The sequence below is a fragment of the Bombina bombina genome, chromosome 4, assembly GCF_027579735.1.
Source record: "Bombina bombina isolate aBomBom1 chromosome 4, aBomBom1.pri, whole genome shotgun sequence".
Taxonomy (NCBI): Eukaryota; Metazoa; Chordata; class Amphibia; order Anura; family Bombinatoridae; genus Bombina; species Bombina bombina.
The window spans coordinates 1,225,256,391-1,225,274,478 of NC_069502.1; the positions used below are offsets into that span (position 1 = coordinate 1,225,256,391).

Sequence of the window (18,088 nt, forward strand, 5' to 3'; positions counted from 1 at the left end):
AGAGCTACCTACCTACAAGTTATATATTACATAACAACCGCCAAACTATTAAACTATTACTGCAAGTTGAGTTGTATATTTTCTAATAGCTGCAGAGCTACCTACCTACAAGTTATATATTACATAACAACCGCCAAACTATTAAACTTTTAATATATTTTCTAACAGCTGCAGAGCTACCTACCTACAAGTTATATATTACATAACAACCGCCAAACTATTAAACTATTACTTCAAGTTGAGTTGTATATTTTCTAACAGTTGCAGAGCTACCTACCTACAAGTTATATATTACATAACAACCGCCAAACTATTAAACTATTACTGCAAGTTGAGTTGTATATTTTCTAATAGCTGCAGAGCTACCTACCTACAAGTTATATATTACATAACAACCGCCAAACTATTAAACTATTAAGTTGTATATTTTCTAACAGCTGCAGAGCTACCTACCTACAAGTTATATATTAGATAACAACCGCCAAACTATTAAACTATTAAGTTGTATATTTTCTAACAGCTGCAGAGCTACCTACCTACAAGTTATATATTACATAACAACCGCCAAACTATTAAACTATCTTTTCAAGTGGAGTTGTATATTTTCTAGCAGCTGCAGAGCAGCAGAGCTACCTACCTACAAGTTATATATTACATAACAACCGTCAAACTACTAAACTATTAAGTTGTATATTTTCTAACAGCTGCAGAGCTACCTACCTACAAGTTATATATTAGATAAGAGCAAAGGACTGTTCTTTGTGTGTAAACTAACAGTTAAGATGGCACTTAGTAAAATTAGTGTATCTGAGCTAAAGCAATTACATTTTTCAACGTTGCCCATTGAAAGAAAAATGGAAATTAAAATGCTCAGGCCAACACCTATGCTTAACCTTACCCAGGTGACAAAATGTAAAACTAGAGATTACAAAAGAGAATTCAAACCCGAGGTATATGATAAATATCCATGGATTTGTGGTTGTGAATTATCTAACAGGCTCTTTTGTTTTTATTGTCTCCTGTTTGCAAAACAAAGTGGGGATTCAAGCTGGGTGAGTTATGGGGTCGCCGATTTATCACATTTAAGTAAAAAAACCAATAAACATAATTGCTCCCAATCACATTTAAACTCCACATTAGAGTTTAATTTGCTAGGAAGGGTTGATATTCGGCAACAACTTGACAGTGCATATCGCTTGAATATTAAAAGACATAATGAGCAAGTAACCAAAAATCGCTATGTTCTTTCCAAAATAATTAATTGTATTTTATTTTGCGGCGCATTTGAGCTTGCACTTCGAGGACATGACGAACGCGATGATTCATTAAATCCAGGCATTTTCAGAGGTCTTATAAACTTCTCAGCAGAGCTTGATGCATCTCTAAAAGAACATCTCGCTAGTGCCACTGTTTTTAAAGGAACGTCAAAAGAAATTCAAAACGATTTATTAGACTGTATGCTTACTGTTTGCCAGAACCAAATAAAGAAGGAAATCTCAAATGCAAGTTTTGTAGCAGTGATAGCAGATGAAACTACTGATGTTTCATCTGCCTTCCAATTGGTTGTTGTTTTTAGATACATTATAGGTAACGGACAACCGGTTGAGAGATTCTGGGAATTCACTAATCCAGCTGGACATGATGCAGAATCTTTAGCTACGTGTATTCAAGCTACTTTGGAAAAAGTTATAGACAACCCAGAGAAACTGATATCGCAGAGTTACGACGGTGCAAGCGTGATGAGTGGTCAGCATGCAGGTGTTCAGGCTATAATTAAACGTACCTACAAGAATGCACACTTTGTGCATTGCTATGCACATCAGCTCAATTTAATTGTCAGCCAAGCAAGCAGTCAAAATCAACAAGTTCGAGTATTTTTTTCAAATCTAAGTGACATTACTAACTTTTTTAGTAACTCGCCACAAAGGATAGCTATTCTAGATGAAACTGTTAGAAGAAGGATACCTCATGGTTCAGCCACCAGGTGGAATTTCAAGAGTCGAACCGTCAATACAGTTTTTGAAAACAGGGAACAGTTAATTGAATGCATGGAAAAAATAGAGTCAACATCGAAAAAAGAAATAGCTATAAATCAAGCGGGGGCTATTCGGCGTATGTTACAAGACTCGGTATTCGTGTTTTGGCTTACAGTTTTTCACAATATTATGCCACATGTAGATGTGTTATACAACCAACTTCAGAAAACACAAACAGATGCGGCACTTATTCGAAAACATATTAACACTTTCCAGCAGACAATGGAAAACGAAAGGGAAAGAATGGACACAGTGACCATGACGATATCAGAAACAGAGGAAACATCTAGGAAAAGGAAGAGAGAAAATATTCACATTGCTCAGACTGTGGCAGCTAAAGAGATATGCGATGTTATCACAAATCAAGTAAAAGATAGATTTTCTTTTATAACTCACTACTCGGCTGTTTCTCTCCTCCAAGCGGAAAAATTTGCAGATTACGAGAAAAATTTTCCAAATCAGCTTCTTGAACAAACATCAGCGGTTTATCACACATTACAGAAAGATCGGCTGAAAACTGAACTAGGAGTAATTTACAGAAGACCAGATTTCCGAAATATGAATGGTGCCATCAGTCTTCTACAGTTTGTAATAGAAAATAACTTGGACAGTACTTTCTCGGAGACCTACAAACTGTTGCAAATTATTTCGACTATTCCCGTGACAACTGCTGAGGCTGAGAGATGTTTCTCAACTTTAAAACGAGTTAAGACATTTCTAAGGAGCACCATGACTGAGGAAAGACTGACTGCTCTAGCCATGCTCACAATTGAAAAACAATTGATCAATGACATGCCTACATTCACCGAAAATGTTATTGATTTATTTGCCTCAAAAAAAAGACAGGCGGATTGACTTAATTTACAAAAATTGTACTTGAGTTATCAACATTCTGTTTTAATCTTTACTGTTGAAGTTAATTATTAAGCACTAGTGTAATAGAAATAATCTTCTTTTGTAGAAAGTAAAATGTGGGTGTATTTATCTTCATGTTGCCAAGGCCTTTGGCTGCATTGCCTAATATCGAACACTGGGGGCTGGGGCAACAGTAATTTAAATGTGGTTGTATTTCTCTATAAAGTGGAAGGTTCTTTAAATCCAGGAATATATATGTTTTCATAAATGTACATTCAACATTCTTATTATTTTGCAGCTTTAATTAATCATTTGGTTAATATATATATATATGTTATTATATAATTTAACTGAGCACCATCATGTATATTTTAAGACTAGACATGGGCAGGTAGTGTAGGCTCCTCCATTTGTGCACTGTCGCACATGAACATGGCTGTACTGAAGAGTATGCATTCATAGATTTAAGATTTCTGTGTCCACTATGAGGAACACAGTGAGCAATGCATGGTGAGGATATGGAAGACCACAGGCACAGTTCTTGTTAAGGCCAGAAGTGGCAGGGCAAGTAAAATATCAGAGAGGGCCAGAGGCAAAGGCAAAGGATGGTGAGAACGGTCAAAAACAGCCCACAGACCACCTCCAAAGACCTGTACTACTGGGAATATTGTTGAGGGTCTCATGGATTCCACTCAATATCAGCAGATACTTGAGAATAATGTTGAGGAATCAGTCACAAACTTCAGTTGAAGTTACCCCCAGGCCGGGGCTGGATATTTCAAGAAGACGATGACCAAAAACACCGCTGGTTCAAATGGGTGGGGCCATTTGAGGGGCGTGATTTTCACTAAGGGGTGTGGCTTTTAAAAATGGGTATGGCTTGTTAAAGGGGCGTGGTTTTTAAAAAGGGGCGTGGATTTTCAAAGGGGCGTGTCTTTCTAATAGGGGGAGGGTCTTGTGCACCCCCATCCTAAAAATTCACCAGCCGCCACTGCGTTAGTGCCTGGTTTCTCAACAGCCGGGCCGTGGCCCAGTACCGGGCCGTGATAGCCCTGCTGGTGGGCCCTGACCTGTCATGCAACCACTGCACACTCTTACCCTACTGCACACCAGGGGCAGACTGACCAATCAAGGCCCCAGGAAAACTGAAAAAACACTGACCCAAATGTATTAAAATTTATGCAAATGAACATGGTAGCCTCTCTGTCCTAATCGCAACAGGCCCATCAACCTCCAGAGCCAGGACCCCCAACATTAAGGGCCAAAGAAAGGGCCCCCAACCTCCAGGGCCAGACCTCACACTCCATGGCCCTCACAGCGACAGACCCCTGGCAGGACCCCCCCCCCCCCCACACACTCCAGGGCCCCCACTAAACCCACACTCAACTGCTTAGTTACTGATAGGGCAAATCCCTGCTGCTTACTATATATATATATATATATATATATATATATATATGTGTGTATATATATATATATATATATATATATATATATACACACACAGTGTATATATATATATATATATATATATATATATATTCACACCAGCAAAGAAGGCACTCTCCTTTGTTCACAAATTAATTTATACACTGAGGTCTGAGGACAGGGGAGATGCCGAAAATGTTTACCTTAACAAATAAATGAATTTGTGAACAACGGAGAGTGCCTTCTTTGCTGTTGTGAATATTATTCTGATTAAAAGTGCACCCCGGAGGCTCTCTTGGATATTGAGTGCTGGTTCCCTATCTTGCATTAGTGTGTGTATATATATATATATATATATATATATATATATACACCGGGCCCTGGACATGTCCAGCTAAAATTTACCGGGCCTTGAGGTCACTTTGGTTGAGAACCACTGCGTTAGTGGATATACTGTTAAATTTTGTAACGCATAATTTGTAACAATTTTTATATAGAAAATAATTTTATGTTTGACCACTAGCTGGCGATATATATGCATTTATCACAATTGTTTGGCGCCATTAGGGCTATTTAAACACTGTTACACTCACTTAATGTCAAGCTTGAAAAAGGGCTTATTGTTAGCCCGAAATGTTGCTTTGTTATATTGGGCCCTGTATATAAAATAAAGGTCACTTTGCTCACTACAGCTGGAGATTACTTTTTCATTTGGATCTATCTGGGCTTGGTAAGCCTTCTCCGTGCTCCTGTGAGTAGTGGGTGCTGTATTCATTTATTCTATTCAGGTCTTCATAAGTAGGCAGACTTTTTACCCAGGGGAGTGGGAACTCGGGCCAGGAGTGCTTTTCCAGCCGGATTCTCAATGGGGTCAGATGCAATTGAATTTCATGACTTCTCGACAGAATGTCAAGCTCCTGAGGTACGGATTGAGGTCAAAGATCCCTCAGGCTGTTCTAATAGACGCCTTGGCGTTACCTTGGATTTCCGCCATTTGATTTTTCTCCTGGAGCCTTGGCTCGAACTAAGCAGGAGAGGGCGTCGGTGTTCCTCATTTCACCAGCGTGGTCCACAGGATTGGTATGCAGTCCTGGGGGACATGTCACATCTTACATCTGGGAGTCTCCGTGGAGGAAGGACCTTCTACGTCAAGGACCCTTCTTTTATTTTAAAATATTTTCCTTGAAGCTATCTACTGGAAGATGGAAGCTTTATTTTATACAAGCGTGGATTAGGAATTGGTCATTGAGACCATGAATCAGGCTCGTAAGCCTGTGTCTAGAGAATCTTTACCCATATGATATGACGTAAATATTTATATTTATACTAGTGCGAATCCAAAGAATACTCTTAAAGGGAGTAGGGATCGGATTCCTAGAATTTTCTACAAGACATAGCTGCCTTGTCTATTTTGTTACAGGTTCGTCTGGCGGTCATCCCAGACGTACATTCGTTTGGTCAGGCCTTAGGATCAGACCTGTGTTCAAACCAGCTTCTCCTCCATGGAGTTTGCATTCCTTCTTAAAGTTCTTCAAGGGGCTCCGTTTTAGCCTAGGCATTCCTTAGATATTAAATTATCTTGGAAAGTCTTATTTCTTGTTGCTATTTCTTCTGCTCGCAGAGTGTCAGAGCTCTCGGCATTGCAGTATGAGTTTTACGTACTAATTTAGGATTTCTTCCTAAGGTTATTTCTGATTGGAACATTAATCAGGAGATTGTTGTTCCTTCCTTCTGTCCTAATCCTACTTCTCAGATGGAACGGCTTCTGTACAATTTGCACGTTGTCCATGCTTTAAAGTTTTACCTGTAGGCAACTAAGGACTTTCGTCAGTCTTCTGCTTTGTTTGTGGTTTTCTCAGGAAAACGTAAGGGACAGAAAGCTACAGCTACTTCTCTTTCTTTTTGGCTGAAGAGTATCATACGTTTTGCATATGAGACTGTTGGACAGCAGCTTCCAGAGAGAGTTACGGCTCATTTCACGAGGGCTATTGCTTCCTCATGGGCATTCAAGAATGAAGCTTCTGTGGAACAGATTGCACGGTTGCAACTTGGTCCTCTCTTCACACTTTTCCAAGGTTCTTCAAATTTGACACTTTTGCCTCGACTGAGGCTGCTTTTGGGAGATAGGTTCTTCAAGCAGTGGTGCCTTCCATTTAGGTTCCCTGTCTTGTCCCTCCCGTATCATCTGTGTACTCTAGCTTGGGTATTGATTCCCATTAGTAATTAAGATGATCCGTGGACTGGTGTCATTAAAAAGAAAAGAAAATGTATGCTTACCCCATAAATTTATTTCTTTTTTGACACGATGAGTCCACGGCACGCCCTGTTTTTGTAAGAGACAGGTTGTTGGGTATTATAAACATCAGACACCTCTGCACCTTGTTACTTCCTTTCTCTCCTTTACTTTGGTCGAATGACTGGGTTGGGAGTGAGGGGAGGTGATATTTATCAGCTTTGCTGTGGTGCTCTTTGCCGCCTCCTGCTGACCAGGAGGTGAATATCCCATTATTTATCAAGTTGATCCGTGGACTCATCGTGTCAAAAAATAAATACATTTATCAGGTAAGCATACATTTTCTTTTGTTACATATGCCTGATATTTCAGGGCTGGACTGACCTTAATTGGCGGGATCAGACTGATATACTTAAGGAAAGTTTTCCTTTGTGAAAAGCACACTGGTCTAAAAGAGGCTGCTTCCGGGTGGTAAATTGCCATAGAACTAGCTAATGAGCTGTTGTTCATTCCTGGTAGAGCGCTTCTCTCTTTGTATACATATACAAGTACACTGGATAAGGGCAGTATTATTAGTAGGTACAGTTTATTTAGGTACACAGTGTGCACGGCTGCAGAGGCGTAACTAGAATTCACAGGGCCCCCCCAAAAAAACACGGGGAATTCACAGGGCCCCCCAAAAAAACAAAGGGAATTCACAGGGCCCCCCCCCCCCCCCCCAAAAAAAAATTGAATTTGATGCATATCTTTTTTTCCCCTCACATTTAACACAGAAAAAAAATGTGAATCAGATTACATTTCTGCAAAAGGAGGTACCCTGTGCCCACAGTCTGTGAGATGGTCTGACCCCCTATTACTGTATATAGTGACACTGTTTAACCCACCAGTACTGTATATAGTGAGTCAGTGACACAGTCTGTAATCTGCCGGTGAGATGGCTGGCCTGACCCTACCCGCCCCAGTACTTTATAAAGTGACCACAGTAGTCTGACATGGTCCAGCCCCCCGTACTGTATATAGTGGTACTGTATAGTGACACTGTTTACCCCCACCCCCCTTGCTGTAGTAACAAGGTCTGTAATTTGCTGGTTCCACAAATATACACATACATGCATAAATACACACACATACACATAAACACCAATGGGTAAAACAGACTACCCCCTTTAGTCAGATACGCTAGTGAAGCATTATGTCACATTCACATGATATCAGTGCAGGCAGTGGCAGGTCAATGTTTTTTATTAAAAATAAAAATTGCGACCTCTGCACCCCCTGTAGTTTCGTCCCTGAACGGCTGCTTGTACTGCGCTGATAACAGTATTTTTTGTCACATATACAAATACACTGGATAAGGACAGTATTATTAGTAGGTACAGTTTATTTAAGCACACGGTGCTTGTGCTACGCTGATAATGGTATTGTTTGTCACATATACAAATACACTGGATAAGGACAGTATTATTAGTAGGTACAGTTTATTTAGGTACACGGTGTGCACGGTGCTTGTGCTGTGCTGATAACGGTATTTTTTGTCACATATACAAATACACTAGATAAGGACAGTATTATTAGTAGGTACAGTTTATTTAGGCACACGGTGTGCACGGTGCTTGTGCTGCGCTGATAACGGTATTGCTTGTCACATATACAAATACATTGAATAAGGACAGTATTATTAGTAGGTACAGTTTATTTAGGCACACGGTGTGCACGGTGCTTGTGCTGCGCTGATAACGGTATTGTTTGTCACATATACAAATACACTGAATAAGGACAGTATTATTAGTAGGTACAGTTTATTTAGGCACACGGTGTGCACGGTGCTTGTGCTGTGCTGTGCGCGGTATTGCTTGTCACATATAGAAATACACTAGATAAGGACAGTATTATTAGTAGGTACAGTTTATTTAGGCACACAGTGTGCACGGTGCTTGTGCTGTGCGCGGTATTGTTTGTCACATATACAAATACACTAGATAAGGACAGTATTATTAGTAGGTACAGTTTATTTAGGCACACGGTGTGCGCGATGCTTGTGCTACGCTGTTAGCGGTATTGTTTGTCACATATACAAATACACTAGATAAGGACAGTATTATTAGTAGGTACAGTTTATTTAGGCACACGGTGCTTGTGCTACGCTGATAACGGGATTGTTTGTCACATATACAAATACACTGGATAAGGACAGTATTATTAGTAGGTACAGTTTATTTAGGCACACGGTGCTTGTGCTGCGCTGATAACGGGATTGTTTGTCACATATACAAATACACTGGATAAGGACAGTATTATTAGTAGGTACAGTTTATTTAGGCACACGGTGCTTGTGCTACGCTGATAACGGGATTGTTTGTCACATATACAAATACACTAGATAAGGACAGTATTATTAGTAGGTACAGTTTATTTAGGCACACGGTGCTTGTGCTACGCTGATAACGGGATTGTTTGTCACATATACAAATACACTGGATAAGGACAGTATTATTAGTAGGTACAGTTTATTTAGGCACACGGTGCTTGTGCTGCGCTGATAACAGTATTGTTTGTCACATATACAAATACACTAGATAAGGACAGTATTATTAGTAGGTACAGTTTATTTAGGCACACAGTGTGCACGGTGCTTGTGCTGCGCTGATAACGGGATTGTTTGTCACATATACAAATACACTAGATAAGGACAGTATTATTAGTAGGTACAGTTTATTTAGGCACACGGTGCTTGTGCTGTGCTGTTAGCGCTATTGTTTGTCACATATACAAATACACTGGATAAGGACAGTATTATTAGTAGGTACAGTTTATTTAGGTACACGGTGTGCACGGTGCTTGTGCTGCGCTGATAACAGTATTGTTTGTCACATATACAAATACACTGGATAAGGACAGTATTATTAGTAGGTACAGTTTATTTAGGCACACAGTGTGCACGGTGCTTGTGCCACGCTGATAATGGTATTGTTTGTCACATATACAAATACACTGGATAAGGACAGTATTATTAGTAGGTACAGTTTATTTAGGTACACGGTGTGCACGGTGCTTGTGCTGTGCTGATAACGGTATTTTTTGTCACATATACAAATACACTAGATAAGGACAGTATTATTAGTAGGTACAGTTTATTTAGGTACACGGTGTGCACGGTGCTTGTGCTGTGCTGATAACGGTATTTTTTGTCACATATACAAATACACTAGATAAGGACAGTATTATTAGTAGGTACAGTTTATTTAGGCACACGGTGTGCACGGTGCTTGTGCTGCGCTGATAACGGTATTGTTTGTCACATATACAAATACACTAGATAAGGACAGTATTATTAGTAGGTACAGTTTATTTAGGCACACGGTGCTTGTGCTACGCTGATAACGGGATTGTTTGTCACATATACAAATACACTGGATAAGGACAGTATTATTAGTAGGTACAGTTTATTTAGGCACACGGTGCTTGTGCTACGCTGATAACGGGATTGTTTGTCACATATACAAATACACTGGATAAGGACAGTATTATTAGTAGGTACAGTTTATTTAGGCACACGGTGCTTGTGCTGCGCTGATAACAGTATTGTTTGTCACATATACAAATACACTAGAAAAGGACAGCATTATTAGTAGGTACAGTTTATTTAGGCACACGGTGTGCACGGTGCTTGTGCTGCGCTGATAACGGTATCGTTTGTCACATATACAAATACACTGGATAAGGACAGTATTATTAGTAGGTACAGTTTATTTAGGTACACGGTGTGCACGGTGCTTGTGCTGTGCTGATAACGGTATTTTTTGTCACATATACAAATACACTAGATAAGGACAGTATTATTAGTAGGTACAGTTTATTTAGGCACACGGTGTGCACGGTGCTTGTGCTGCGCTGATAACGGGATTGTTTGTCACATATACAAATACACTGAATAAGGACAGCATTATTAGTAGGTACAGTTTATTTAGGCACACAGTGCTTGTGCTACGCTGATAACGGTATTGTTTGTCACATATACAAATACACTGGATAAGGACAGTATTATTAGTAGGTACAGTTTATTTAGGCACACGGTGCTTGTGCTACGCTGATAACGGGATTGTTTGTCACATATACAAATACACTAGATAAGGACAGTATTATTAGTAGGTACAGTTTATTTAGGTACACGGTGCTTGTGCTACGCTGATAACAGTATTGTTTGTCACATATACAAATACACTGGATAAGGACAGTATTATTAGTAGGTACAGTTTATTTAGGCACACGGTGTGCACAGTGCTTGTGCTGTGCTGTTAGCGGTATTGTTTGTCACATATACAAATACACTGAATAAGGACAGTATTATTAGTAGGTACAGTTTATTTAGGCACACGGTGCTTGTGCTGCGCTGATAACGGTATTGTTTGTCACATATACAAATACACTAGATAAGGACAGTATTATTAATAGGTACAGTTTATTTAGGCACACAGTGTGCACGGTGCTTGTGCTGCGCTGATAACGGTATCGTTTGTCACATATACAAATACAGGGAGTGCAGAATTATTAGGCAAATGAGTATTTTGACCACATCATCCTCTTTATGCATGTTGTCTTACTCCGAGCTGTATAGGCTCGAAAGCCTACTACCAATTAAGCATATTAGGTGATGTGCATCTCTGTAATGAGAAGGGGTGTGGTCTAATGACATCAACACCCTATATCAGGTGTACATAATTATTAGGCAACTTCCTTTCCTTTGGCAAAATGGGTCAAAAGAAGGACTTGACAGGCTCAGAAAAGTCAAAAATAGTGAGATATCTTGCAGAGGGATGCAGCACTCTTAAAATTGCAAAGCTTCTGAAGCGTGATCATCGAACAATCAAGCGTTTCATTCAAAATAGTCAACAGGGTCGCAAGAAGCGTGTGGAAAAACCAAGGCGCAAAATAACTGCCCATGAACTGAGAAAAGTCAAGCGTGCAGCTGCTAAGATGCCACTTGCCACCAGTTTGGCCATATTTCAGAGCTGCAACATCACTGGAGTGCCCAAAAGCACAAGGTGTGCAATACTCAGAGACATGGCCAAGGTAAGAAAGGCTGAAAGACAACCACCACTGAACAAGACACACAAGCTGAAACGTCAAGACTGGGCCAAGAAATATCTCAAGACTGATTTTTCTAAGGTTTTATGGACTGATGAAATGAGAGTGAGTCTTGATGGGCCAGATGGATGGGCCCGTGGCTGGATTGGTAAAGGGCAGAGAGCTCCAGTCTGACTCAGACGCCAGCAAGGTGGAGGTGGAGTACTGGTTTGGGCTGGTATCATCAAAGATGAGCTTGTGGGGCCTTTTTGGGTTGAGGATGGAGTCAAGCTCAACTCCCAGTCCTACTGCTAGTTTCTGGAAGACACCTTCTTCAAGCAGTGGTACAGGAAGAAGTCTGCATCCTTCAAGAAAAACATGATTTTCATGCAGGACAATGCTCCATCACACGCGTCCAAGTACTCCACAGCGTGGCTGGCAAGAAAGGGTATAAAAGAAGAAAATCTAATGACATGGCCTCCTTGTTCACCTGATCTGAACCCCATTGAGAACCTGTGGTCCATCATCAAATGTGAGATTTACAAGGAGGGAAAACAGTACACCTCTCTGAACAGTGTCTGGGAGGCTGTGGTTGCTGCTGCACGCAATGTTGATGGTGAACAGATCAAAACACTGACAGAATCCATGGATGGCAGGCTTTTGAGTGTCCTTGCAAAGAAAGGTGGCTATATTGGTCAATGATTTGTTTTTGTTTTGTTTTTGAATGTCAGAAATGTATATTTGTGAATGTTGAGATGTTATATTGGTTTCACTGGTAAAAATAAATAATTGAAATGGGTATATATTTGTTTTTTGTTAAGTTGCCTAATAATTATGCACAGTAATAGTCACCTGCACACACAGATATCCCCCTAAAATAGCTAAAACTAAAAACAAACTAAAAACTACTTCCAAAACTATTCAGCTTTGATATTAATGAGTTTTTTGGGTTCATTGAGAACATGGTTGTTGTTCAATAATAAAATTAATCCTCAAAAATACAACTTGCCTAATAATTCTGCACTCCCTGTACACTGAATAAGGACAGTATTATTAATAGGTACAGTTTATTTAGGCACACGGTGTGCACGGTGCTTGTGCTGTGCGCGGTATTGTTTGTCACATATACAAATACACTGGATAAGGACAGTATTATTAATAGGTACAGTTTATTTAGGCACACGGTGTGCACGGTGCTTGTGCTGCGCTGATAACGGGATTGTTTGTCACATATACAAATACACTGGATAAGGACAGTATTATTAATAGGTACAGTTTATTTAGGCACACGGTGTGCACGGTGCTTGTGCTGCGCTGATAACGGTATTGTTTGTCACATATACAAATACACTGGATAAGGACAGTATTATTAGTAGGTACAGTTTATTTAGGCACACGGTGCTTGTGCTGTGCTGATAACAGTATTTTTGTCACATATACAAATACACTGGATAAGGACAGTATTATTAGTAGGTACAGTTTATTTAGGCACACGGTGTGCACGGTGCTTGTGCTGTGCTGTTAGCGCTATTGTTTGTCACATATACAAATACACTGGATAAGGACAGTATTATTAGTAGGTACAGTTTATTTAGGCACACAGTGTGCACGGTGCTTGTGCTGCGCTGATAACGGTATCGTTTGTCACATATACAAATACACTAGATAAGGACAGCATTATTAGTAGGTACAGTTTATTTAGGCACACAGTGTGCACGGTGCTTGTGCTGCGCTGATAACGGTATCGTTTGTCACATATACAAATACACTAGATAAGGACAGCATTATTAGTAGGTACAGTTTATTTAGGCACACGGTGCTTGTGCTGCGCTGATAATGGTATCGTTTGTCACATATACAAATACATTGAATAAGGACAGTATTATTAGTAGGTACAGTTTATTTAGGCACACGGTGTGCACGGTGCTTGTGCTGCGCTGATAACGGTATTGTTTGTCACATATACAAATACACTGAATAAGGACAGTATTATTAGTAGGTACAGTTTATTTAGGCACACGGTGTGCACGGTGCTTGTGCTGCGCTGATAACGGGATTGTTTGTCACATATACAAATACACTGAATAAGGACAGTATTATTAGTAGGTACAGTTTATTTAGGCACACGGTGCTTGTGCTACGCTGATAACGGGATTGTTTGTCACATATACAAATACACTGGATAAGGACAGTATTATTAGTAGGTACAGTTTATTTAGGCACACGGTGTGCACGGTGCTTGTGCTGTGCTGTTAGCGGTATTGTTTGTCACAAATACACTAGAAAAGGACAGTATTATTAGTAGGTACAGTTTATTTAGGCACACGGTGTGCACGGTGCTTGTGCTGTGCGCGGTATTGTTTGTCACATATACAAATACACTGGATAAGGACAGTATTATTAATAGGTACAGTTTATTTAGGCACACGGTGTGCACGGTGCTTGTGCTGCGCTGATAACGGGATTGTTTGTCACATATACAAATACACTGGATAAGGACAGTATTATTAATAGGTACAGTTTATTTAGGCACACGGTGTGCACGGTGCTTGTGCTGCGCTGATAACGGTATTGTTTGTCACATATACAAATACACTGGATAAGGACAGTATTATTAGTAGGTACAGTTTATTTAGGCACACGGTGCTTGTGCTGTGCTGATAACAGTATTTTTGTCACATATACAAATACACTGGATAAGGACAGTATTATTAGTAGGTACAGTTTATTTAGGCACACGGTGTGCACGGTGCTTGTGCTGTGCTGTTAGCGCTATTGTTTGTCACATATACAAATACACTGGATAAGGACAGTATTATTAGTAGGTACAGTTTATTTAGGCACACGGTGTGCACGGTGCTTGTGCTGTGCTGTTAGCGCTATTGTTTGTCACATATACAAATACACTGGATAAGGACAGTATTATTAGTAGGTACAGTTTATTTAGGCACACAGTGTGCACGGTGCTTGTGCTGCGCTGATAACGGTATCGTTTGTCACATATACAAATACACTAGATAAGGACAGCATTATTAGTAGGTACAGTTTATTTAGGCACACAGTGTGCACGGTGCTTGTGCTGCGCTGATAACGGTATCGTTTGTCACATATACAAATACACTAGATAAGGACAGCATTATTAGTAGGTACAGTTTATTTAGGCACACGGTGCTTGTGCTGCGCTGATAATGGTATCGTTTGTCACATATACAAATACATTGAATAAGGACAGTATTATTAGTAGGTACAGTTTATTTAGGCACACGGTGTGCACGGTGCTTGTGCTGCGCTGATAACGGTATTGTTTGTCACATATACAAATACACTGAATAAGGACAGTATTATTAGTAGGTACAGTTTATTTAGGCACACGGTGTGCACGGTGCTTGTGCTGCGCTGATAACGGGATTGTTTGTCACATATACAAATACACTGAATAAGGACAGTATTATTAGTAGGTACAGTTTATTTAGGCACACGGTGCTTGTGCTACGCTGATAACGGGATTGTTTGTCACATATACAAATACACTGGATAAGGACAGTATTATTAGTAGGTACAGTTTATTTAGGCACACGGTGTGCACGGTGCTTGTGCTGTGCTGTTAGCGGTATTGTTTGTCACAAATACACTAGAAAAGGACAGTATTATTAGTAGGTACAGTTTATTTAGTTACACAGTGTGCATGGTGCTTGTGCTGCGCTGATAACGGGATTGTTTGTCACATATACAAATACACTGGATAAGGACAGTATTATTAGTAGGTACAGTTTATTTAGGTATACAGTGTGCACGGTGCTTGTGCTGTGCTGTTAGCGGTATTGTTTGTCACATATACAAATACACTGGATAAGGACAGTATTATTAGTAGGTACAGTTTATTTAGGCACACGGTGCTTGTGCTGTGCTGTTAGCGCTATTGTTTGTCACATATACAAATACACTGGATAAGGACAGTATTATTAGTAGGTACAGTTTATTTAGGCACACGGTGTGCACGGTGCTTGTGCTGCGCTGATAACGGTATCGTTTGTCACATATACAAATACACTGGATAAGGACAGTATTATTAGTAGGTACAGTTTATTTAGGCACACGGTGCTTGTGCTACGCTGATAACAGTATTGTTTGTCACATATACAAATACACTGGATAAGGACAGTATTATTAGTAGGTACAGTTTATTTAGGCACACGGTGTGCACGGTGCTTGTGCTGTGCTGTTAGCGGTATTGTTTGTCACATATACAAATACACTGGATAAGGACAGTATTATTAGTAGGTACAGTTTATTTAGGCACACAGTGCTTGTGCTACGCTGATAACGGTATTGTTTGTCACATATACAAATACACTGGATAAGGACAGTATTATTAGTAGGTACAGTTTATTTAGGCACACGGTGCTTGTGCTACGCTGATAACGGGATTGTTTGTCACATATACAAATACACTAGATAAGGACAGTATTATTAGTAGGTACAGTTTATTTAGGCACACGGTGCTTGTGCTACGCTGATAACAGTATTGTTTGTCACATATACAAATACACTGGATAAGGACAGTATTATTAGTAGGTACAGTTTATTTAGGCACACGGTGCTTGTGCTGTGCTGTTAGCGGTATTGTTTGTCACATATACAAATACACTGGATAAGGACAGTATTATTAGTAGGTACAGTTTATTTAGGCACACAGTGCTTGTGCTACGCTGATAACGGTATTGTTTGTCACATATACAAATACACTGGATAAGGACAGTATTATTAGTAGGTACAGTTTATTTAGGCACACGGTGCTTGTGCTACGCTGATAACGGGATTGTTTGTCACATATACAAATACACTAGATAAGGACAGTATTATTAGTAGGTACAGTTTATTTAGGCACACGGTGCTTGTGCTACGCTGATAACAGTATTGTTTGTCACATATACAAATACACTGGATAAGGACAGTATTATTAGTAGGTACAGTTTATTTAGGCACACGGTGCTTGTGCTGTGCTGTTAGCGGTATTGTTTGTCACATATACAAATACACTAGATAAGGACAGTATTATTAGTAGGTACAGTTTATTTAGGCACACAGTGTGCACGGTGCTTGTGCTGCGCTGATAACGGTATCGTTTGTCACATATACAAATACACTAGATAAGGACAGTATTATTAGTAGGTACAGTTTATTTAGGCACAATTTGCTTGTGTTGTGCTGATAACGGTATTGTTTGTCACATATACAAATAAAGGTTTCCATCTGCAGTAGGGGATACAGCTTGTATCGTGTACCAGATACTCGTGTGTTATCCTGGCTCACTGTGATGTTAACACCGCTTCTCTCTTTCCACAGACCCATTTCCAGCTGATGTACAACTATGTCAGGCAGGTAGTAAATGAAAAACGTCTGCTGACGCAGTTGGAGCGATGCTCTTGCATTGAGGCTATTGTGCTGGTCAGCAACAAGTTCGCAAATTACGAGAGGCAGCGAACCTTCCTGGCCGAGCTGTTTAGCCCCATCCTGTCTATTTGGTTGTCCGAGGAGGTGCAAAGGTAACAGACGACAGACCTACACGACCGTTACCCTGCTAGTGTCACAGTGTACGAATGACAGTGACATGTTTATGTGCTTAGTACCTGCTAGTGTCACAGTGTACTAATGACAGTGACATGTTTATGTGCTCAGTACCCGCTAGTGTCACAGTGTACTAATGACAGTGACATGTTTATGTGCTCAGTACCTGCTAGTGTCACAGTGTACTAATGACAGTGACATGTTTATGTGCTCAGTACCTGCTAGTGCCACAGTGTACTAATGACAGTGACATGTTTATGTGCTCAGTACCTGCTAGTGTCACAGTGTACTAATGACAGTGACATGTTTATGTGCTCAGTACCTGCTAGTGTCACAGTGTACTAATGACAGTGACATGTTTATGTGCTCAGTACCTGCTAGTGTCACAGTGTACTAATGACAGTGACATGTTTATGTGCTTAGTCCCTGCTAGTGTCACAGTGTACTAATGACAGTAACATGTTTATGTGCTTAGTCCCTGCTAGTGTCACAGTGTACTAATGACAGTGACATGTTTATAGGCTCAGTCCCTGCTAGTGTCACAGTGTACTAATGACAGTGACATGTTTATGTGCTCAGTACCTGCTAGTGTCACAGTGTACTAATGACAGTGACATGTTTATGTGCTTAGTCCCTGCTAGTGTTACAGTGTACTAATGACAGTGACATGTTTATAGGCTCAGTACCTGCTAGTGTCACAGTGTACTAATGACAGTGACATGTTTATAGGCTCAGTACCTGCTAGTGTTACAGTGCACTAATGACAGTGACATGTTTATGGACTTAGTACCTGCTAGTGTCACAGTGTACTAATGACAGTGACATGTTTATGTGCTCAGTACCTGCTAGTGTCACAGTGTACTAATGACAGTGACATGTTTATGTGCTTAGTCCCTGCTAGTGT

General features: G+C 40.1%; 1 protein-coding gene across 1 annotated transcript in view; it reads left to right on the forward strand.

The window, feature by feature from the left end:
- Positions 1 to 18,088, forward strand: part of XPO5 (exportin 5) — a 630,805-nt gene that overhangs the window by 309,191 nt on the left and 303,526 nt on the right. Inside the window, exon 18 of the mRNA XM_053712755.1 lies at positions 16,963 to 17,162. Coding sequence (XP_053568730.1) covers positions 16,963 to 17,162 — 200 coding nt within the window. The remainder of the gene's footprint in view (positions 1 to 16,962; positions 17,163 to 18,088) is intronic.